The 24,976-nt window shown below is 38.7% G+C and overlaps 1 protein-coding gene across 1 annotated transcript in view; it reads left to right on the top strand.

Moving 5' to 3' along the window:
• The window catches only part of GRID2 (glutamate ionotropic receptor delta type subunit 2), a 777,731-nt gene that overhangs the window by 58,084 nt on the left and 694,671 nt on the right, over window positions 1-24,976 (top strand). Inside the window, exons 4-5 of the mRNA XM_084517560.1 lie at window positions 12,250-12,340; window positions 16,189-16,828. Of these exons, the coding sequence (XP_084373686.1) occupies window positions 12,338-12,340; window positions 16,189-16,828 (643 nt within the window). The 5' untranslated portion in view covers window positions 12,250-12,337. The remainder of the gene's footprint in view (window positions 1-12,249; window positions 12,341-16,188; window positions 16,829-24,976) is intronic.

Raw genomic sequence — 24,976 nt, forward strand, 5'->3', positions numbered from 1 at the left:
GCTAAATGAAATGAAATCTTCTCATGGAAGCTTAGGATATCTGAAGAAGTGATGTCTTCCTAAAGCAAAATTCTTCTTTGCGTCCCCAGAAAGAGTTTCACAACTCTCAGTTATTCCAGCGAACACCATGAAACAACAAGTAACTTTGCATGTTAACACTTCAGATCATTCAGATTTGCCTAAAAACAAACAAACACAAAAACACAAAAAACAAACAACAACAACAAAACAACAACAACAACAAAAACACACTACACCAGGCATTTTCCAAATCTTTGCAAGAATGATGTATTTAAGGAGGAAAGTACTTTGTGGGGAAGGTATTAAAAAGGTTGCCTGACTGTGGCATACTTAAGAAGTTTTAATTAGGCATGGCATTAATATCTGGAGAAAGTTTAAAGTCTAGACATACACCCCACTGAATGAGTGAGTTTTCAAGTAAGTGTTTAAAAGAATGGAAAATAAAAATACATTATGTGATAATTAAAGAAAATTTATGTGGTCAAGAGACACCACAAATTGATAGTTCTCAATGAAAGAATACTTCAGTTGAAAGAAAACAGAATGTCTGAAAGTGGACAAATGATGTGCAGTCTGATATCTCTAAGTTGTTAAAATGCTACATTAGCAAAATATGGATCCTAATAATTGTCATACGTAATTGTAACTATTCTTGTTGATCAAAGTAGCCTTGCCAGACATAAGAGACAAATCTAAAAAATACATTTAAAAAAAAAAAGTTAGATATCATTTATTATATTCTATTTATTAGAAGGTATGATCAATAGGTACATCTCATTATTAAATCTGAATGAAACATAAATTGACACATTAGAAATGAGTTTAAAAGTAATATTTTTATTGTTTTCATCAATTTTTTCCCATCTCAACCTACCATAAAGAACCTGCTTTTAGCAGGGGGGTTGACCTCGATGATCTCCAGAGGTCCATTTGAATCTGTATGATTCTGTGAACTCTCTCTTAAAAGTGTTCTCAAACATTTTTGGACCTGTGCTCCATCTTTATTTTTGATGCTCAGTTGCTATTGACCAGGAGTATATTTGTGTTTCAGCCAAAATTACGAACATAAGCACTGAAGCAAGTATAAGATGAACTCAGCAAATTTTAATCTAATGACAGGGAAAGCCTCCAGGAAAATTTCTAGGTTGAGAAAAAGAGACTTGGGGTAGAAGTCATACACTATCTATTTGCTGTTTGAATTACATTGTTCATTTACTATAACCGTGATCATTAACTTTACTGATATGAAAGAACTGCTAACATGAGACGTTTCTTTTAGGAAAGTGAAATAAGTCAAGAGTATCTCACTGCCTTTCAATATACAACATACACCTTTCCAGGATGCAAAGAACAAGTCCTGGACTTATTACTACCATCCTTCTCTTTCTGACTAATGAAAATAGTTGGTTGATGCTGTAAAGAAGAGGTAGTGTAATTTTGCAGCTCAGATAAAAACAGGAATGTTTCTAGGATTTCATTAAGGTTTAAAATAAAATTTTTAATCTTTCCTTGCATGGGAGATCAAATTCAGACATTTTTCCTACAGTTCAAGCAAACTAGACTTTGACAAAAATTCGTTTGATTGATGAAATACATGTATATATAAATTACAACTAAAAACATTTATTGACTTGTGAAATGTTAACGCTCTTAACTTCATATTATAGAAGTCTCTCTACTTTTTCTTTAGTATTTCTGGGGTGTGTAAGATAGGCATACCTCCCTCTTCCCTCCCCCCCCCCCATACTTATAAAATTAAAAGAGAACACTTTACTGCTGCTATCACAGGCTACAACTTTACTCTTCTTCTTCTTTAGCTCAAAATGATATAAACTTGTGTTTTCATTTTGGGTTCTTTGTTTGGGAGGTTTTGGTGGAATCTCAAAATTAATCGGGTCTTTCAAGGTATTTGCAGACCTATAAAGGAAATAACCTTTTTCCAATTTTCTAGCCAGTCAGTGCAACATTTTGTCATTGAAATTTCAAGGCATCAAGCATACAAACCAAACTACTATTAACGTTACTCTAAGCAAGAACTGAAAGCTTCTTCCACATGAAGAGAAGCACCACAGTTAATTTCAGAGCCAGTAACAAATTCTGCTTCTATAATATAGACTGGTACAATAAATGTGCAGGTAACATTGCCTTAACATCAGAACTTTGCTAGGGTTGAGTAGTCTAAACTTGAATTGCTTTGTACATTGGAGAACAGTTTGCTTTTTATAGAAACAGCTCTAGTCTCAAAAGTACAGTATCATTATCCATATAAATTCAAATTCAAAATGTGCCTAGATATTGATTTGGAGGTAACTCTGAATAACTCAGAGAGTACTGTTTTTAGCTCTGGGGCCCCCAGCACAAAAAGGACATGGGCATATTCGATCAAGTCCAGAGGAGGGCCACAAAGATGATCAAAGGGCTGGAGCACCTCTCCTGTGAATGCTGAGGGAATTGCAGTTTTTCAGCCTGGAGAAGAGGCGCTGGGGAGACCTTATAGCAGCCTCCCAATGCCAAAGTGGGTCTCCAAGAAAGCTGGGGGGGACTCTATCAGGGAGTGTAGTGATAGGACAAGAGGTAATGACTGTAAAATAAAAGGGAGGAGATTTAGATTAGACACTTGGAAGAAATTATTGATTCAGAGTGAGGCAGATCTACTGGATCAGGCTGCCCAGAGAAGCTGTGGATGCCCTATCCCTGGAGGTGTTCAAGGCCAGGCTGGATGGGGCTTTGGGCAACCTGGTCTGGCGGGAGGTGTCCCTGCCCATGGCAGGGGGTTAGAATTAGATGGTCTTTAAGGTCCTTTGCAATCCAAACTATTCTATGATTTTGTGAAATATATGCGGATATTTGCCTATCAACTGTGGACACTTCTTTGCCTCCTTTTAAACTTTGTTCCAGAATCAAATGATGAAACATGACATACTTTGAAAGCAAATTATCTGGAGGCTTGTGAATTTATTTGAAGTTTCCTAATCTCACAGACAAACCTCAGTGAAATAAGTTATTTTGTTTTTTACATCACTGTATTGTCTGCTATGTACTGTTAGGATAAAAAATAATAATAATATTAAAAAAAAAAAAAGTTTACTGTGCTGAGCAGGCACTGTTAAAAATAGCACAGAAACTGATTTGGCATAGATAATTGTCACATACAGTATATATCATGGGCTCCGAGACAATGTGGACTACAACTGCTCACCAGAAATCATCAAGCAGAATGTTTCTCTGAAAACTGGAGAGGTAAAGGTCTCCTGTGTGACAGGTTAAGGTGTATCATAAATGTCTCTAATCAGATGAGATTTTTTTCCCCTTACTTGGGCCTTGATGCATGTTTTAGAAATGTGTGTGGGAAGGTTCAGTTACATGAAGATGCATATGCAAAATAATATTTTGGTTAAAAATCCAACTACTCAGAGTTGTCTAATGACCAATGAGTGTTGTTAGCATTTTAAATTTTACTTTGATTTTTTTTCTTCGTCTTCCAATAACACAGTATTAGTTCTGGCCTTGACACTATTCTTTATTTTTTTCCTATATAAAGATTTTTTTCAGGCTGACTTCTAACAAGGGTTGAGGGTTGATACTGTGCAAACAGGGAAGAGCAATAGTGAGTGTTACCTGTTGTTAAATACTGACCCCGTTTCTCTGTCTCATTGACAATTTCCCTCCAGCAAAGCTTTCTTCTCCCTCCTCTAGATGTACTAAAAGGAACTGAAACAAAGGGTTAGTGACTGTATATATGGCTGGAGTTCAGGATATCTGTATGATAAATGTTGGCTTTCCTTTGAATAGCTATGATCTGCTGTGGGTGCGCTGAGTTAGGGATTGGGTCTTGTATTTCTATTGACTTCTTTTTATTTTATTTTATTTTATTTTTTCAACAGGGACAGGTGCATATCTTTGTCTTTTGCACTATGTCCCACAGCACTTTTAAAACCCAAGATGAAAATACAAGACAATTTCAGTGTCACTGGCTCACTTTTCTATGGATACTCCAACGTAGCACTTAAAATAAAGAAATAAGTGAATAAAAAGTGTAATATGCATGGATTTCACAGATATTTTCAAAATTTTAAAATCAGTGTCCTTCCTGTAATTAATCTTAAATCTTACCAAGTGCATCCTCAACCAAAAAAAAAGAGAAGGAAGTAGGATGAAAGAAAAAGAGAAAAAGAATGGCATCTCAGAATAACCACTACTTCCACAGGGCCATTCACTGTAGAAGTAGAAGGTCCAAATTAAATCATATGCAAGAACAGCCTAATCACAGAGTCAATCTTCTTTAGCTAGAGAATTATTTATAGAAAGTGGGACAGCTCTGTCAGGAGAAGCTCAGGTGCAATGTATAAATCACTCTATCTATGAGTACTTCTGAGCATCTTGCATGGCATTTTTACCCTCTCCATGTTGGGCTCTATTCCAGTGAGATCTAGGTGTGTACAGAGCCTCTGTCCTGCCAGTGATTTGGTTATCTAGGGAGGTAAAAGTTTCTCTTCTGGCCAAGGAATCATGACCTGAAAGCTCTGAGCACCATTCAAACAGACTGTATTTATAGTTTAATAATTATGGGACTCTCCTGATGTATAGAGTTACATGTTCCAGCTACTCCTCTGTCTTAGAGCTTAATTTGTGATGATGATACTGCTTTTTTTTCTTTTTTTTTTTTTTTTTTTTTTTTTCGGTGTGTGTGTGTGCCTTGATTCTGTTTTGTTGGTTTTTGGAGAGAAATGTATTGTGCAAAATTGTGATTTGAACTTGCAGGTTTTGCTTTTCTTTTTTCTTTATATTTTTTTTATTTCTTTCCTTTTTTTTCTTTTTTTTTTTTTTTTTTTTTTAATTAAATTGATGGCAAAACTCCAACCACCTATTCAAATGTTCTTGGGTGAGTTCCAATGTATTTTCTAATACCACAGGAAACTGAGATTGGGATTCAAAAATTAATCAGTTGGTTTAGTACTATTTTCCATAGGATTTATAGGAGTCCCTACCTGCTTCAGCCCTTATAGACACTCCTATGTAGTTTTATACATGGGTCTGGATGATACTTGTCATCCAGAAGAAGGCTAATGGATTTTTTTTTTGGTGGTGGTGGTGGGAATAAATAAATAAATAAATAAATAAAATCATACTACCATATATGAAAGTAGTCTTACTGCCTCTGGACTCTTTTATGATAAACCCATAAACCCATAGCGGCTTCTTTTTCTTTCTTTCTTTCTTTTTTTTTTTTTTTTTTAAAGGTGGCTTTCTAGCAAATGGGAGGGGGTGTCATTTCTTTATTTCTTCTCATCTGAGTAGACCCCACAATTAATTTATTACTTCATGCTACTAAAACTTTGATTTCTTATAGTGAAATAATTCTAATTTCATACACAGCTTGATAGAAGACAGCTAATTAGTCTAAACTGTTTAGTTCATTAATTGATTTCTGAATTTACTTTTCCCTGCTGGAGTCTGTGTTTGCCTGTGTAACCTTTTTAATGACCATACTTTAGTTCAAGCCCAAGTTTGACTGCATCTTGCGATGTTGCTCTCTTTTGTGAATGAGCAGCTGCTTGTTTTGATTTGCAGTGAGTTTGAAACCAGATTTCTTTCTACAGGGTACTATGCCTGGAAGTTTCACCCAAAGTTGGAGGTAGAAGAATCTCTCTGACAATATGTTTAATAAAGTTGCCTATGTTCTGCTATCTACTAAAGTGTTTATATATTTTTTTCCACTTAATCGCCAAAAAGGAGGCATGGCAGAACCTATGGAGTAATGATTTTTTATGCTTCTTTTTGGTAGAAACAACAGTAAAATAAAATAAATAAATAATGCAGAGTAAACTGTGCTGAGATCTTTATGCCAGAGAACTGATAGAGAAATCTCATGTCATTAAACTCCACCTCTGTGGAGTTTCATTTGTGTGTTCTGGTTCCTGTTTATGGGAAAAGCCTCTGATCTCACTGAAACTCTCTGAAATAGAAAGCTGAGCTTTGATTTTGTTGAGACTTTCACTGATTTGAAAGGGAGTCAGATCAGTCTTGATATTAATACAAGACATGGATATGTTCTGGATATGTTCACAGTTTTAAATTCCCGAGGTCATTTCCTGCTTTCCAGTTTGTGTCAATATTCACCCATCAAAAACGTTTTAAATGCGATTTAATGTAACTATTATTTCCCCCTCACTGGTTGCTTCCCATGTGAGTACAAAATTTACTTTGCAAGAGTAGCAGTTGAAAATCTGGAACTGCAGCTCATTGATTAACTTGGGTAAGTCTAGGTCCACAGTCTGATGTCCATACCACTACCAGCCATGCTTTGCTCCTAAAGCAATTCCACTACACTTTTCTACAATTACTTGAAGAGTAATCTATATTAAAAGACCAAGACTCTATGTTGTTGCTTAAATGCATTGCCATGTTGGTATGTGTGTAAGAAAGTAAAAGCAGGAAATAACGGGGTATTTACAGCAGACCTTCCAAGAAAGAGAAGTTACTGAACCTGAACAACTTTGTTCGTAGCCAACTGTAGAGCCCAGTCAGAGTCACAGGTACTCAAGCTAAATGGTTTACAGCTTTTGAAATTAGAGGGTCATCCCCACAGAAGTCCTTTCAGATTTGTGCATTTTAAAACGTGTAGTTGCTTATCTACAAGAATAATATATATGTTTGCTGTGTTTCACTACTTGGAGAACTTTAATAAAGTACTTAGAGTGTTTTTTTTTGTTTGTTTTTGTTTTTTTGAGGTGCATAAAATGCTCAGATTTTTCTTTCATATATCTTGCCAAGCATTCAAATTATGTTGTTGTTATATTGCAAAATATGAAAGAACTTTGTTGATTAAACATCTTATTTTTATTATTTGTATTAAACATATCTTCTTTTCCTGAAGGTTAAAATGAGGCTTTATGGACTAACCTTGTGTGTGAGTGGCTATGCTCTTAATAGCTGTGATGTAAAAACCATCCAGTGCAAGTAATATTTAAAAGGGCTTAATTGTTGCTACCACTTGACTCTTCAGAATAGACTACAAACTTGAAAGGCAAAGAACAGCAAAATGGGGCACTTTGTCATTGTCCCTGGTGGTGAAATGGTTCTCAACATTTCACCCAGCAGGTGGGTGCTCTGAAATATCATGTACTTCACTGATCACCTAGATGTATTCTAACCATTCACTTATTTTCAGTGACTTAAGTTGGTGAAAAAGACAGAGACCTGAAAATAGACATTAAAGAGGAAAACTGCAAAGAGATTAAAGAACATGGAGCTGAGTAATAGTTGGAAAGCTTGTAACGTAAATAGATGGTGTAGATTTTTTTTTTTTATCTGTGGTGTGGATTATGCAGGAACATTCAGTATCTCTAGTCATCCAAAACACGTTTTAGAGTCATGATAATAGGAATAATTTCAATTTATCAGCATGACTTTGCTAATGTGAAGCAAATGTTTAACAGGGTTGAAATAGAAAATACATCTTTTTTCTCTTCAAAATTCACGTGTTAGTAATTTGAAACGAATGAAGTAGGTTTCACGGAAAAGTAGGTCATAATAGGAAGATAATTTGGCTTTGTTTGTGTTTCCTTTTTCCATCCAATAAGGTTTTATTTGAATTTTATGTTTTCAAGAGTCTCTTTGAGAAGTAGTCTTTCTGACTGGCTTTCTATGAAATAGTTGCATTTCAGAGTTGTGTGGCCTTTCCAGTCCTGTTGGGATGGTTATACAGGGTAAATATTATGTGAAAAACATTTCAAGAAGCCAGGGCCAACTGAGAAAAAATGGGTTGTTTATTTTAAATTTAGGTACTGTAAGGATAAAATAGAATTATCTTAAAAATCACCACAAATAATTTATCATGTAAGTTAGGTACTTTCTTTCTTGCCCTGTCATCAGATCTAATGGCTCTTTCTTAATTTATGACAGAAATACTGTGGAATAAGGTAAATGCCAACTATAATGATGCTGTTTGTTATGATGAAAACACCGAGAAAAGGAAATTATGTTTAATGCATCAAAGCAAGAAATTTTAAATAGGTTATTTCAGCTGTCTTGATTTATAACTGAAAATAACACTGTGGAAACATGCATCATAAAGAATAGTTAAAAGACTGTTAGATTTGGAAATGTTTCTCCCATAAATAGACATACAAATCTTTCAGAGACTATTAAACATACTAATATCCCACCATGTAATGACCAATTAGTACTTCCTGGTATAAAGAAATGTATGACTTTTCACATAAAAAGTAGTGATTTATACAGTTCTCTCATTGAGCAGTTATCTTTACCAGTTAGCAGTTTAGCAGTTATCTTGATTTGGTTCAGATAACTTATTTTTTGTTGGGAAAACCTTGCACCAATGATTGTATTGGACAACAGATCTTAGGTGAAACACGAGACTTGTTCTGAGAATATTTTTGAAAATGTGTGCAGAAATAGTATGAGCTATAGTTCAAGTCTTGTGTTGAAACAGCTTATCAAATATTTTTGGGATTCTGATGCTAAAAACATGTTCAAGTTCATAGGTAAAAATTTTGTCATATTACTGCCTCTGCTCTAAAGAGATCGGGTGGTGTTCTTATGCACCATGAAAGCTGGTGGAGAGTTTCCTCTGATCAAAATAGGGAAATCCAATTTTATGACATGTGACCTTGGGAATACACTTGACTTTCTTCTTTCCCTGTCTGATTCATCTTGTGTAATCAGAATTTACTGTATTTGTGATGAGAAGTGTTTTGCTATGTATTTTGTGCTCTGCCCCAATGAAATCTCAGTCTTGTTAGAAGCCCTAAGATAACAATAGCAATTACTACTAAATAACGATGGGATAGAAAAATATGTACAGCTTTGCAGGTGTCAACCTAACTAGTGTTTAAAAAAAAAAATATAGCAACGCCTGTGCTGTGTGTCTTTCATAAATAATTATGAGTCATATTTTTGTTAAAACATCAAATTTAACAGACTTCCTACTTTTCCAAGTAGGTGGAAGAATTAAATGTGTGGGGTGTTCCCATGCTTGAACCACGGGCTCACAGAGCAACAATAATTCTGTTTTCCAATACTGAGCTTTTCTGACTCTTTTCCATTGCTAGCAGTAGCAAAGCTGATTCTGGCTCTTGCATGATATGAAGCAAACAGACAGCATGTGGCATTTCTGGTTCAGTGATGACTTCTGACTGGCCTTTCTTTTACATTGTCACAGTTGAAACTCCCCCTCTCTCCTCAGCAGCATTGAAGAATTAGAATTAGATCAGTAAAATGGTTTGTTCTTGGTTCTTTCACTCCATGTAATATCCAAATTAGTTTAATTCTCCCAGCTGCATGCACTAAGAGGCTACTCAGATATGAACTGTGACTTCAGCATGTCCTGCTACCACTATAACACATCATATTCTCAAAGCTAGCTGAGAATTATCTTTCCTGACTTCTACTTGTGCACACCTTCCCTGTTGAGTAGTATGTTTGGTTTGGTGGCTTCTCCACAGAATATAAGCAGCCCTCACTCTTCTTTTATTGTAGACTGGACAGGTGGCTACAAAGAGCCAAGGCAGTAACAGGCCCCAAGAGAAGCTAAGAGGGAGATGTATGGTCATCAGATAGACAACATGCACTTGTCTCACCAGCTGCTGAGTGCTGCCTCTGCGTGTGACTTCCACACCTTACCAAAGCTCTTAGGCTTCACTGAGCTCTTGCTTAGATGAGTCCTTGCCTGTGCACCTGCTGAGAGGAGGTTTTCAGAGATGAAGGAGAGGGACTAGCTAGCTGTTTACAGAGACACAGAAGGATTTGGCATTAGAAAAATTTGGCTTGATACTTACTACTCACTGGGCAGATGAAGCAAGAGAGAAATTATTCTCTGGCTTTCTTCTGACTTAGATTAAGATGGAAAATGTTACATATATAAGTGTCTCAGAACATAGTATTCTCTAGGGTGCCAAAAAACTCAGCACCATTTTTCTTTCCATTTTGTTTTCTCAGGTGTCTTTTTTTTTGTTGTTGTTTTGTTTTCCTTTGTTTTGTTTTCTGTTTAGATCATGCCCAAGAAGTCTTACCACTATAAGGCAATGCCACCTCCCTCTAGTAGCACGACAATTTTTAAGAAAGGAGCATGAGCATAAAAGGACGGCTCAAGCAACAGAGGAGATCTATAACATGAGTTTAAAGAGAAGCAAAATAAATCTACCTCAGCAGCACTCCCTGCTAATTCACTCTGATAACACTGGTTGCTCTAAGGGTTGACTTTACTTCATAACCGTTTTCTGAGTTTTGTGCAGTGAGGCTAAAGGATAAGACACAAGCTCTCAACTAAACTCAATAACAATGTAGTTGAAAAAAATCAAAAGGCTTTGAAACCTTTGCTGTGTACTCCACAAAATTTTTGGATTTATTTTTGCCCAGCAGAAAAACTCTTGTTTCTGATTTGGCATTTGTTCTTTTGTGATAAGATATTTAAGGTCACCACATTCACCGTCCATTGAAATGCGGTAAATATTTAACTTTTTTTTTTTTTTTTTTTATATGACCAAATTAAATTATATTGTCTAATCAATCTCCATATGCAGGCATACATAAACACTCCTACATACATAAATACTCATACGTAAATACATACATATATACTCCTGCAGACACGCACACATTCACACGTTAAAGCTTTGAAACAGAATGACGGAAAAAGTACATAATGCTTTGTGCTTGATGAAAAAGAATTAACTTAGTCCTCAAACTACTCCATTAGTAAAGGAAAGATTAAGCCCATTGTCTAGAAGTGTTAACATAGGCCCAAGAGTGCATGTTTCACATGAGGTATGACAGGACAGATGGAGTCAGTGCCTGGGCCGCTACTTAAAATTCAAGTGGTCCTATTAACCCAAACCTCTTCAATAATAAAGAGAACAACCTTAAAGTTGGCAATAGACTGAAGCTTTCATGTAAATGTTATTTGGTGGTCACTGAAGCAAGTCTATTTCCTAATAGACAGATGTCCTTTTAACTAAAACTCTCCCAGGTGACTTCTTGTTTGAAGCTATGCCAGGTTAAGCAAAGACTAAGTAGACATGTCAACTACAGTATCCTCTCAGAACCACTAGCATCTTTCTGTGAGAGCCTGGTTGCTAGCTCGACGGCACTTTTTTGTATGCCACTTTTGCTTGTGGCATACAGTTTTGTGATAGGTCTGTCAGGCAGTTGCTTTATATCCACACTTTGAGGATATATTGTTTTGTTTTTTTAAATATAGCAGTACAAGGTGAGGTATATTTGTAAATTTTTGTTTTTAAAATGCAAGAAACTCAGTATTGTTTAGATTTAAATAGCATTGTCAAACGGAAAGTGTTTTCCTACGTAAATTAGGGAGTGGGGACCAGTGGTTGTTTTTTTTTTTTTTTTTTCTTTACTATCAGTAAATATCTGTCCAGCCTTGAGTAGACTGAGTGGTGGAGTTCAGCAGATCTTTTCAAAACCTACATTGTAATAATCATAAGTAACAAGAATTAAATTAATATTAACAATAACTTTTTTTGGCTTCATATCATGTAAATTAGGATATGATCCAGGAAAGGCACCCTTAGAGGAAGATTCTGTACCCATGTCAGTACCCACTGAAATGGCTCTCTATAAGGAATTGCCTGTGATGATCTGATTGCAGAACCTGCTTATCATCTTTTAAGAGTTGAAGTAATGAGATATTGCAGGCTTCTTCATTTAAACTATAATGCTACTATTTGGTGACAAATCAAAACTTCCAAACATTCTCTGAAGAGAGAAAAAAAAAGCCCATTCTTCTGTACAGCCATCAAAGAAACACAGAGATTCGAAAAATTACTGTTAATTTCCCTGTCAGGAGCACTCATTAAAAAAATGACCCACAGAGACTTGAAGAATAAGAGGAAGCTGCAGTAAAAAATGATAACAAATGACTTTAAGGGTCCAGAAATAGAAACCAATCTTAATAATAGTAGGTGGGCCTTCCTGGCATTTCTCCTATGTTCAAACAGCATCAATAACAATTTGGGTGTGAATGTTATGTACTGGTAATTGATGATTCTCTCCTGTAACAGATGATCCATTCTTTCAAATCCCACCCCTTAGTACAATAATATTGAATTGTCTTATGGAAGAGGGGAGTAAATTAGAACCAAGCAAAAGAAATGCTATTTCTCACAACCTGTTGGCACTGCCACAGAAGGTCATGGAGTTTAATGCTGCCCTTTTTTCTTTTTTTTTTTTTTTTTTTTTTTTTTCAAGGATACCTGTGTGACCATTAACAAGATGTAAGCTAAGATTAGAAGGTTAATTGGACACTAAACATCAAGATAGGAGGTGATGGCTCAGTATGGTAAGGAAGGAATTTCTCCTACCTCTTGTTTCTCACTGAACACAATATAGAACGATGGGATGGGTTCATGCTGTTTTTTTCCTATGAAAATACTCATGGGTTTTCATGAAGAGTTGGTTAGTGCAAATGCACCAGTGAACTAACCTGGAGTGTAATCTGTTTTCATCTAAACTTTTTGTTAGTTTAAGCAAGACACTTACATATAAAATAATTGCATTGTAATGTGCAAAAGGTATGTTTAATGCTCATGTAAGGTAACGTTAAACACTTGTGCAATTTCAGACTGCCACTGTAACTGCTCTGAGTAACTCCCAATATAGAAGGTTGTGAGTGGAACTGTTATATTGCTGTGCTATTTTCTTCAATATCTGAAGGAGCTCCTAGGACTTGGAATTAAATAACATCCCAAAGATAACACGTGAAGGTTGGTTAAGCTGACCCAGGATATGGTTTTGGCCAACCAGACAGGAAAAGGGGAATAGCATTTTCCAAATTAAAGCTTTAGGTAGGTGAAAGGCATATAAAATTTCTGTGTTTATCAGTATTTCCTCCTCTAATAGAAGCTCAGGTCCCAAGCAGCGTAAGGAGCAGAGTGTTATGTGTGGGCGAGAGGAAATAAATATTAGATGGCCACATTTGTTTTCCTGCTGTATGAATTTTAAAAGAATATTCTTCCTTTGGTGCCTCTCTACAGGTTGCACTAGCATGTAACACTGCAATAGATGATTTGCAGAAACATCAGCCATTAACCTCATTGTAGTTAAACTACATGAAAGAAGAAGACTACTCCCTGTTGTTAAAAAGCATTGATTAGCCTGCAGTGGTGCTTCTCCCACAGACACTAACAGTGGAGCTGAAGTGATACTAACATAACTGAATACATTTTGGAAGGGAAATCGTAGCAAAGGAGGAGCAGCATAGCTAAAACTTGTGGGATTTAAATTTCTGAAGTTCCAAGGACAGCATACGCTGAAGTCCCAAGAAATGTGCTCATGACTTATTAGAGGCCTGCATTGGCCCAGGTCTGATTAATAGACTCCTTTTTAGAATAATATTTTTACAGGATCAGTAAGTTCTGTTCTGGATTTTTTCCCTAACTTCAGCTTTCTGTAAATGCTTAGCATATATTGATTAGAAGAGACCATTATCCTTTTTCTACATTCTCCTTTGATACCTTGAAGTAATTATGGAGCTTAAGATTTTTCAGACTCTTTATACAGATGACACTAATTTGTGTTTTTAATGAATAAGAATTGAAGAGAATGAAAGGGAGGAAGTACAAATGATTTTATCTCTGTGGAGGATGCATATTAAGTCAATAATGCATTCATTATTTAAAGTGAGTTTACTTAAATTTAAATTTCAGCTTCACTTCAGCCTCATTCCTTTCAAATTTTCAGGCAGTGCTCTCTATCACTGGAATTATTATTTAGAATTACTCTCAAAAAAACCACAACACTTCTATTAGTTAGAGGCTATTTGTGAGCTACAAACTCTTAGTTGTGCCTTCTGTCCTGGTAAGTATTTCCACAGTCTTAAGTGAAAATTTCCACTTAGCATGGCCAATTCATGGCACATTTACTGTATGCTTTAAATAGTCTGAAAGGATAGCTGGTTTCTGGATAAGGCCTCAAAATTCTTAGTATTATCTAAACTGAGGATTAATATATATATATAACTTTCCAAAGGTTTTCAATATATTTCCTACTTTGCCTACTGTGCATTGTACATTATTAAAGAGTACTGCTCCGACATGCCCCCCCCAAAGAAGCAAATTAACATTTCTTGTGAACTCCGTTCTTTTGTGGAGAAGTAATAATGACTCAAGCAGCTCCAAAAGTTTCTCAGATGAATCAGAATTTATTACTTGTAAAATTAATGGCCGTTACACTCAGTGATACTGTGCATAAACTGTCATTTATAGAAAAAAGCACCCTTTTTATAGTTAGCTGTTATCGGTAACAGACCTGTGACTGTTGTGTAGAGGATAAGAACAAATGCAGCATGTGAAGGACACCATCTATGAGACTTCTGCTCATCATCTTTTGTTCCCTTTTTGTACTCCTTTCTTTTGTCTCTTAAAGTCAATTTTAGTTGTGATTTGTTACAGCTTTTAGAGGAGAGAAAGCCCATTCTAGCCAGTCCAAAGATGATGCCTGACTTCTGCTTTGGATCTGGCTTGAAGCCTCTTCAGTGTTAACATTTTTTGGGAAGTATTCACCTGCCAACGGGGACCTAAGCAAAGTAGAAATTGCTGCTGGTGTTTGTTTGTTTGTTTGTTTTGTTTGTTTGTGTGTTTTTTAAAGATTCGTTTATCTTGCTCCTTATACTGATTTAGTTTGTCTTAACTTCAAAAACTTCTTCCTCTTGAGCTAAATCCTTAAATTTTGTAGATAACCAAGTGTGCTTATTATTAAGTCCTGTGACTGAAAAGAGTTGTAGTTCAGTTTTGTGAACAGAAGTATGCTGGTCAGATGTCATTAACTTGATCTAAGTCATATATCTTAGGAAATGCATTCAGAAAGAGTTGTTTAGAGAGAGATGATCTACCTCTACTTACACCTCCACAAGGACTTTCAAGTCTTAGCAATGGCTGGTACAAGTTTGGAGCAATTTTGTGTGTGTGTGTTGGAGCAATTCTTTGACTTCTATGTCTTGTTTCTAGTGTAACTTGACATAACAAAGTTAGAAGAAAGTGTAATAAGACATAAAGTGGGGATTTGGACTAATTTATAGGAACATAAAATGCTGTGCAATTCTCTGTCTGTGTAATGGGGATAATGTATTTAACAACAGCAGAAGTCTAAGGATTAATTGGTTAATGTATTCATAGAACCCTGAGCATGAAAAGTGTGCTCTAAATGTTTTCTAATAGAAATTTCTGCACTACCAAAAAAAAAAAAAAAAAAAAAAAAAAGTACATTCATTGCTTAAAAAAAAAAAAAAAGAATTCCATCAAGAACACAGATAATTAAAATCATATTAATAGATTTTTAGGTCTTCATTTTCCCCTTGAGGCCAGGTGTCCCTGATTTTTTTTTTTTTTTTTGCTTTCTTTTATTCTTTTTTTTTTCTTTTCCCCTTCAAGCAGTGTCCCTGACTCAGTTGTCAAAGACTGAGAAGCAAAAGTGCCCATCTAGCTTTGAACTCGATACCTGTGGTGGAGTTACAAGGTTAAATAAATGGGGTGTGTGTTTTTTTTTTTTTTTTTAAACTAAGCATAACACTTTAAAATGATATTTTTTTTTTCCCCCCTCCCCTCCCCCTAACATATTTTTAGGCTGCCTGCACTCCTGCCTATGTCTCTTCCCCAGTCCCAGCTGAAGATTTCAGGGTAGATGAGAGCTCTATTTTGTTTCTCCCTTGTATTGCAGATAGGGGGAGGAGGTGGTTATTAGAGAGAAGCACTCTCACTCGCTCGCTCTCTCTGTTTCTCCCTCTCTGGCTGATAGCACTTATCTCTCGCTCTCTCTCCTTCTCCTAGGTGATCCATTTCTAGGCAACGTGCTGGCTGGTGCTGGAGCTGCCAGCTCTCTCTGCATCCCACTAGCAAAGCGAGCTTCAAAAGCAACCTGCAGACCATCATCTGCCTTCCTCTGCCTTGCTCTGGGCACTCCTTCGCTCTCCTGCCCTGTCCAACCACTACCTTGCGCGACAGAGACTGCACGCCGGGCTTGATTTGCAGATTTATTTCTTGATTTTTTTTTTGTTGTTGTTATTTTTTTCTTCTTCTTCCAGTTGTGGGAAGAGATTTTTAAGCCGAGGGTGGGGGGAAATCTCTGCATTACTATCCGCATTACCTTGAAGTTCACTTTGTTTTTTGGCCTCCGGGGGGGCTTTTCCTGCAGGAATCCGGCTGCTGGAGCCGGGGCTGCCTGCCCTCCCGGCTCCCCGCTCCTCCTCGCTCACTGAAGGCGAGCCCATTGCTGCGGGCTCCTGGGGCTTCTCCGGCCAAGAGGGTTTGTGCGTGTGCGTGGCTGTGTGTGCTTGTGCCTGCGTGTTTGTGTGTGTGTGTGTGTGTGTGTATCTGTGCGTGGGGTGGGTTGGAAGTTGCCGTGCAGCAGCCGGGACCGAGCGGATCCCTGGACCCGGCGGAAGGATGGGGATTGTCTGACCAGCAGAGGCGTCTGCTGCCCGCCGCGGCTCCCGGGCTGGATGGATTTGCTGCCGGAGCTCCCAGCAACTCTGGCGCTGCCCAGGAGCCCCCCGAAGTGACGCGGGGTCTCGCCGAGGAGCCTCGGGCTCGCTCCCTCGCCCAGCCGCAGCCGTGCGCCAGCCAACGGGATTTACTCGCCCCTCCGGCACCTCAAACTCTCGGGCTGCCCTCGCCGCGCCATCCTCCGCGGTGGCACCGCTCGGCGAAGAGAGCTGTCATTGTAAAGCCTGGACCTCCGCCGGAGATGGAAGTTTTCTCCCTCATCCTGGTGGTGTCCGTCTGTTGGACTCGGAGCTGGAGAGCGGCGATTGCAGATTCGATCATTCACATCGGTAAGGGGGTGCTGCGTCTGCCCGTGCCGCTGCTGGACACTTTTCCAGCTCTCCTTTTGCAACCTTCTCTCCTCCTGGCAGGCTTCCCCCCTCCCCGCAACCCCCCCTCTCTTGTATCCCTCGCTGTCTTTGCCGGTTTTTGTTCGTTCCCCTCTCGCAATCGCTTCCCACAGGGTTTTCGGGCGTCCTCTTTCCCCCCACCGCCGTGTGCGGGGTAAATGTGTGTGCTTGAGACCTTGAGGTTTTGCGGGGCTGAAGATCTGGGGGGGACACACACACACAAGGCTCGGGGACACTTCCCCGCTCCCTCCCCACAGCCCCCCAGCTCCAGCCTGCCGTCCTCCTACCCTCGGCCGGGGATGGGGGGCACACCCCAAGCCTCCCCCCCTTATCCCCAGCCACGCAAAGCGTCCCCCCTTCGCCTCCCTTCTCCTCTCCCCCGGCGGAACAGGTGGTTTGGCAACGTGAGCGCTTCCCCTCCGCGGCTCAGGGGGGGCTCCTCCGGCCGCCCCTCTCCCCCCCTTTCACCCCGGGCGCCTCCCGCGGCCGTACCGGGAAGGGTGCCCGGCTCCCCCGGCGGCGGGTGCAGGGAGGGCGGCTGCCGGCGGTGCCCCCCCTCCTTCTCCCGGTGATTGCTATGCACAGCGCTATGCCGGGCTTCCCCCCGCCGCCGTGATCCGGGAGCCTGTGTGTGTCCCCCCCGCACCTCATTGAGCTGACCGGGTTTGGTTCCCGCAGCGGGCATCCCCCCACCCCTCTGTACTGCTCCGCCCGGCCGGGGGGCGGCGGGGAGAGGAAGGAGGGCGCTGCCCCCCCCGGCCGCTCGCCCATCTGCAGGCACCGCACGCAGGCGGCGCAGGAAAGCGAGGCGCTGCCCCCGGGGAAGGGGCTCCCGGGGACAGGGTCCCGCTAGGGCCCTTAGTTTTGTTTATATTTTATTTTTTTTATTTTTTTTTTTTTTTTGGGGGGGGGGCGGGTTGTCCCCGTGCAGGGCCCGCAGCTTCCCGCTGTCCCCGGGGGTGGCTTTATAAACATGTCCGTCCGTGCCGGCTGTGGGTTTTTGGGCAAGGGGACTTGGGAACGGGATTTGGGCAGCCCGGCCGGCCGGAGCTTTGTACAGGACACCGGCATCTGGGCAGAGAAAAGCCTGGCCCCCGCTTAGCCCCCCCTTTCCCACGCCGGAGCCCACGGGCGGCTGCTTCCCTTAGGTCCTGCAACTTTATAGGGGTCGCTCCTCATAGCTGCGTGCGGCCGGAGCATCAAATAATGCACAGGGGAGGCAGCGCTCTGTGCCCTCCTTTTAAAGGGAGAAGGGCTTGAATTTTAGTATTATTTATTTATTTATTTTTCTCCCGGTTGTAAGCTGTCAAAGCGACACTAGGAGACGGTTCTGCCTTATGATTTGTTACTGAGGAGCTTGCAACAAAGTGATCAGATCTTAGCATCTGGGGGGGAATTTTGACTGAGTAACAGATGAGGAGTTTGTAATTTTCTGCCTCCCGTCCTCCTGGCTAAAGGAGCATTGTTGGGTGAGCTGTATGTCTGCATTAGCATCAAGGGAGACGATAGTTTCTCTTTTTTCCACGTTAATGGCATTTTTGCTCATTTCAGTTGTTATATATGGTGAATACAACACGTTTTACCGCTTACGTTTTTTTATAATGCAATTAGTGGTTAGATGCATCAACACAGTAAATCCTCACTGAAAGAAAAAGATACCAAAGTAGTTGCTTCTCACACGATTAATTTGTCTTGAGAGACAATTAGTACAGTTGACAAGGGGATTATCTCCTTTTATAGACTGGTTTATGTTGCCATGAAAATGGCAAATTGATAATTGTTACACAGAGCTTTAAATCTATTAAAATGAATAAGTTGAAAAGAAATGACCTGAATTTAGAACTGTTTTAACCGTAAGTGGGGAGACAGCTAAGCATTGCAACTTGGCTCATGGATGAAAATTTGGCCCCTAGTATCACCTCTGCATTTTAGGACCTGACCCCTTTCTGTTTTCTTACATTTGTGCTGAGTAAATTTATGGATAAAATATTTAGAGATAAATAACATACTGCATTTATTTATGAGTTATGAAAGGGAGTAGCAGGGTACTCTGTGAACGAATTACCTACAGAAGAATTCATAACGCCAAAGAAGAAAACAAAATGCTCACTTCAGGGGAAAAGAAATACTACCAGAAGTAGTACCAGTGCCTTAGGCAACAAGCAAAGCAAAAGCTTTATCATTTCCTAATTCTACAGTGTTTGTAAATTCAAGTGGAAAATGTTTTCCTATGTATGGAAGGGGGACATGATCATAAGAGATATCACATTACCTGTGCAATCTCGTTTTCCTGATGGCACATACTTTTTCCAATAATAATACACTAACTCTCTTGCTAGCCTATGTATCATTTGATGTGTTTCCAGCAAAGAGATGCTTTCTCTAGCCAAGTATGCTACCAGCTGTTTCTCAGACAATGACAAAAATGTTAGAATTAGTGGGTAGATTCATGATTGTAGTAGGAGGGGAATGATAACTGGTTCTTACCTATGATACACTTTCTCGTATTTCTGTCCTCTGAAAAATTATACGTGCAGCTTTTGATCAGTAGAGTAGGTCTGTGTGTATGTAAATGAGCATATTTAAAAATAAGCATTTTCCTGTATCATATTCTGAATGTTGGTAGGGCTGCTTGTGGTCTGTACATTTCTGCTGGCCTGCTATTATAAATAGAAGCTGGCAGTTCAGAAAGACTGCATTAAGCACTGTTGTGAAAATGTTGAAATGAATCAACTCCACTGCAATTTTCCTTACCCCTGTATTAAAGGAAAAAAAAAAAAAAAGGCAGGGTTACCATGTCAAAACTATGCAACTCTGTCCTGTGCTGCTTCCCTGAGCCTATGCATTGATTGAGTAATTTCATCAGCCCCACATTACTTGATTGCTTAGAAGTTTCCTAATGATCTGTATGCTGTAGGAAGAATCTGAAAGTCGTGAGTGGAATGGCAATGATTTTGTGTTTTATGAGGCTATTCAAAAAGTCGCTCTGATTTATGTAGCTCGAAAGCTCCAAAGTCTTTGAGATTAGCCACGCTGCCTGGTATTTTCTTCATACATCAGTCGTCCCACACTCCTCACTCCCTAAACAGGAGTTTAGAACAGTGCTTTAATTAAGCAGGGATTAGGTGGCATTCCTTGTCAACTGCACAATTTGTGTATGCTTTGTATCTTCTGCAGTTGATGGTCTAATGCTTTTATATTTTGTACTTAACACCCATTCTCATTTTTCCCCTTGACATATGTACATAGTAATATACCTGTGCATACAGCTAGCCTATTTCTATTGTGCATATAGAAATGTATGCACAAACACACGTATTAAATGTGGCAAAATCACCCAAGGCAGTGGCTACATACTGTGGGTACAAAAGTTTTTGCTGAAAAAATACACTGAAGCATTTTTTTAATATTAATTCAGTACAGCACTGCACAGCAGTAGTTCAGATACCCTGACTACTGCAAGTTGTTTCTTTATATTTATCAGTGCTTTAAGGCATGTTCTCTCAGTTGTGTACTGCCCTTAACTTTGTTTTCAATTGTAAGTTTAGATATATAGTATACAGTATAGTTATATATTATATGCTTTTATAGAGAGGTATGTATATACACACATTATACATGTGTATATATATATATATTTATATATATATATATATATATTTTTTTTTTTTTCCAAGAGAGAAAAGTAGATATGCTCTTCCCTTCCTCCTCTCAGCCTGCAGACTTAATGGGCCAGGAGAGGTAAATTCCTTCTGTGTTAGACAAACTCTGGGCATTGCTGGATCCTGAGATGGTTCATATTTTTAAGCTCTTCTGGATAATAATGTCAGGGCAGTTCCAACATAGGGTTTAATACTTTTTGAGATTATAGTGCCTTTAGAATATAAAAATTTATAAAAATATTTGTAAGGAAAAGGAAGTCGTCTAGCTTGTTAATATTCACATCCACATTTTGTTGTTAACTGTTGTACTAAAATGCACTTGGTTTGTATTGCTGTGTATATAAGTAGCCTCCTTAGAAGGTATACAGTGTATGTCACAGACTTTATTACACTATTCTCACATGTGTTTTGCAAAGAACAGGACAAGCAACTAAATGGATTTATTAAAAAGAAAAAAAAAAATCCCCAATCTATATGTGCCTATAGTTCCTGTAGTATCTACAGCTGAGTATTCAGGTCTCTGCCTTGCTGTAGAATGTACCAAGGTTATTTGCTTAGCTTAAACATACATACAGTTGAAAATCTGAAGTACAGTGCACTGTGACTTAGAAGACAGTAGGTTTTATCAGTAGCTATGTTCTACTTAAACGCACAGCATGCGTGACATCCTCTATGTTTATATGCACTGTGTCTCCCAAGAGCTTAAATTTGCACTAGTATTTCAGTCCCTGTAATGTGTTTTAGTGCCAGTTACTCTGCAGCTAAAGAGGGATAATTTTCCATGCTGTGGACTGCAGCTTGCTATCCTCCAAAGGCCTGTTTGCCATTAGGTGTCACTGCTTTCTGGAGTGTTTCTTAGTGATCATCTGGGCCTGATCCAGAGTCTGTCATGATCCAGGTGAGTTGTTCTGTTACTTCAGGAGATTTTAAACTCATCCTGTGGATTGCTGACTCCAGCAGGCAGCTCCTAATCATGGTTTTAAATAATTCTTAGCATTATTTCATGTTCTTTGTCCTTTATAAAGACAGAGAGGGAGAAAAAAAAAAAACAACTAACACAAAACACACAACTATCTAGCTTCAAGTGGCTTCCTAACAAATGTCTGACATAGCAATCACTGTGGCTGGTGCTGCTGTGTGCTTTCAGATGACTCCTTATAGATGCACGGAGTCTTTATTCTCACAGTACCATCTTTGAAAAAACACACTGGAGAAAAATCTTTTAAGACTGTGACTACATAAACCTACCAACTAAGGTTCATTTAACTTAATGAACAAAGGCATTAAGTATGGTTCTCTTCCACTCCCTGGCCCTGTAAAGCAAGTGGTATTGGCAGAAGATTACTTTTGTAAGCCATTAGGTTACTCCCTAGATATAGACTTGAACTTACATCATTTTCTTCCTTTTGATATATAGCTATCTATAATCTGCCATGACAGTCTGTTTTTTGCTGAAATTTATTGGAAGCTTTTGCCTTTTGAGTTTCGTATTTTCACTCTTTGTCACTGCTGTTCCATTTCTTGATCTTATTTCAGCATACTAGTGATGGTTTTAAAAATGATTTGTACAAAAGAGTAGCTCTATCTGGCTATCAATTTCTAATTAGTTTTTCCTCATTAACTGAATTATGTATGAAAGCATGGTACAATGCTTTTTACCAACCTACCCTCCAAACATAGTGTTTTATACCTTCAGTGTTCAAAATAGTTACTGGGCATAGCCAGTCACTGTTGGTTTTTGGACTTGAGTGACCAATAGGAAAAGGAAACTATTTATAAGATGGTCTATATCAGAACAAATATCAGAAAATAATCAAAATTTGAATTCATGTTCTGTAAGTATGTATTACAATATTACAATACATGATAGCTTGGTATATGGAAGACATTGACTTGGAGTGGTACGCTTGTGAAGAGAGAAACTAGAACTGCCTGCTTTTGCCTAGTTCATATCTGCAAATGCAGCTGTCAAATTCAGGTGTTTTTTTTTTTTTTTTTTTTTTTTTTTTTTATTAGATTTTAACTCCAGATGGAACAAATTGTTACCTAACCAGTTGAGATTGGAATAAAACTTTGATTTCAGAGGCATACTTGCCATCGTTGCTGAAGTCTGGGCAGCTCCACACCCCTCCAACCCATACACCTTGCAGTCCAGGTCACTGTTCTCATCATGCTGACACCCACCTCTGACAGCCCCAGATGTCCTCATTTGTTTGTGCTATCTATGAATTCCAAGAAGCAAACATGACAATCATGGCTCAATACTAAAGCATAACACCCAGTTAGCCAGCAAACCCTGCTGTTACATCTGGAAACTGGGCATAAAATGGGGCTGAGGTTTCTCTGAAGCATTTTTCACCCTAGACTGATTGGCAGTCTAGCAAATAGCTTCATGCTGGGCTTCTGGAATGGAAGTGCTATTCCTTTCTGTCTATGATGTTCTTTTGTCTTCCTGCAGTATGAACAATATCCATTAGGTGCCACTTTCCTGGTAAGCTTAGGGATTGACCTCCTAGAGCTGTAGAAAATGTTAAACGAAGCTGTGGACTCTGTTTTTGTGAGAAGTCCAGTTTCTTCCCCAAAACTAATTATCTTGGGCAAAAATGCCTTGCAAGTCAAAGTGCCCCTTCACTGCTAATAAACTACTGGAGAAGATGCAATACTGAGCTGCTGGAATGTGATACTTGGCACTGAATATGTGCTAAATGCATGTTAAATAAGTGTAGTACTAGCTAAACCATCTTCAACACCAGGTAATGAAGGCTCGGGTGAAACCTCCCGAGGTCAGTTCTTGGCTGGCTAGTTCATTTGAAGCAGTGCTCAGAGAAAAGGAAAAGATTATTTCTCCCACTATGATGCAGAATTTAATTGTGTATACTTGACGTAGAAGTAGTAATTTAAACATAGAGTCTACCATGGAATAAATTAGTGCTGGATGGGTGAGGAAAGGGTGTGTTTCTTGTGTTACATTTATGTCCATCAGCATCTTCCTACAAATGCAAGAAGGGCAGTTTCCTCCGTTACTCTTCATTATAGATATCAGGCTCTATTTTCTCAATATTCTTTACCAAACGCTTATGTGAGAAATGATGGTGCAAGTGAAAGATGCTCTTATGCCTGGAACTGTTGTAATTAATAACGGTTGTGTGACTTGAAGAGTTATTACTGATCTGTATAACATGGAGGACACAGACTGAATTGAAGGTTAGCAGATGAAATGCATTGGCATTTGGATGACAGTTATGAAACTTGGCAAGTGAGAAGGCTTGAAATTTTGTAGTGTTGTAATTTTGTAAGTTTCAAAATTTATATCCTAGTTTCAGTGATAATATACTTAGTTCAGCAGAGGAAGCATTCAGTATTCTGTATTGTACCGCAGAATGTACTTCAGCCTGAGAGCCCTGTTCCTGCTTCGGTCTGGGGTAACCACACCAAGCTCAGGGAAGGGATATTCTATGAGTTGTAAGTGTTGCATTAGAAATCAAAAACAAGCAAAAAACCAAGATGGGATACTTGCTTTATGATGAGAAAGGATAGCAAAGATAACACAGTCACTAGAGTATTGAGTATTTTTGCATAGTATTCAACTTACAGTGGAGGACTTGGTGCAGCGGCAAATGTTGTATGTTATGCAACTGTAAACTGATGGATATCCCATGATTGTGTGCAGGGATAGATTTAAAGTATGAATCTGTTGCACACATTAGTTTTGAGATCATGTGGAAGTAGGGTGGAAAAAAAAAAAAGATGAAAGGGAAAAAGTTTCCTGAAAGTTATGCTGGGTTTATATGACAAGCTATGCTCAGGAGGAAATTGAAAAGGAAGCTGAGTAAAAATGCAAGCAGACGAGGAAAATAAGATATCAAAGGCAAGAGCCACTAGTTCACTGTTTCTGTTTTTCCAGGAGCTGTGTAATATTCCTGTAAGTGTTATGCTAAATGGAAAAGTTCTGAACCAGAAAGGGGTAAATGTGAAGGCATAGAATTTAAATGAAGAATTATACGTGTACTTTAACCTATTAGATAACACTGTGCTGAAATGCTAATTATTCCTAATTGTTATATTTGCTTTACCCATGAATAAAATATCACATATCTAATAAAATATGCAGTGAAAATCACTATAAAATTCCTCTTGGAGCCTTTCATGCAGATTTAAAGGATTTAATCTCTTATTTCTTCATTGCTTTTTAAATCATTAACTTTCTATAATCAGTTGGATTGTTAAGGCCAATATCCAGTGAACCTAACAATAATTGCTTGTTTTGCAGAACAATTTTTCGTTAGTCCAACTGTATCTTTCTCAGATGCTTAAATCAAATTGGTGATTTCATTATAATAATTAACTTGCAATAAATCAAAATCAAATAGTACCTCTCTGGTGCTGTGGAAAGTAGCTCTGGATGGAAGCTACAGAGAGAGCAGAG

This window comes from Aythya ferina (assembly GCF_964211825.1).
Source record: "Aythya ferina genome assembly, chromosome: 4".
NCBI classification, from domain to species: Eukaryota; Metazoa; Chordata; class Aves; order Anseriformes; family Anatidae; genus Aythya; species Aythya ferina.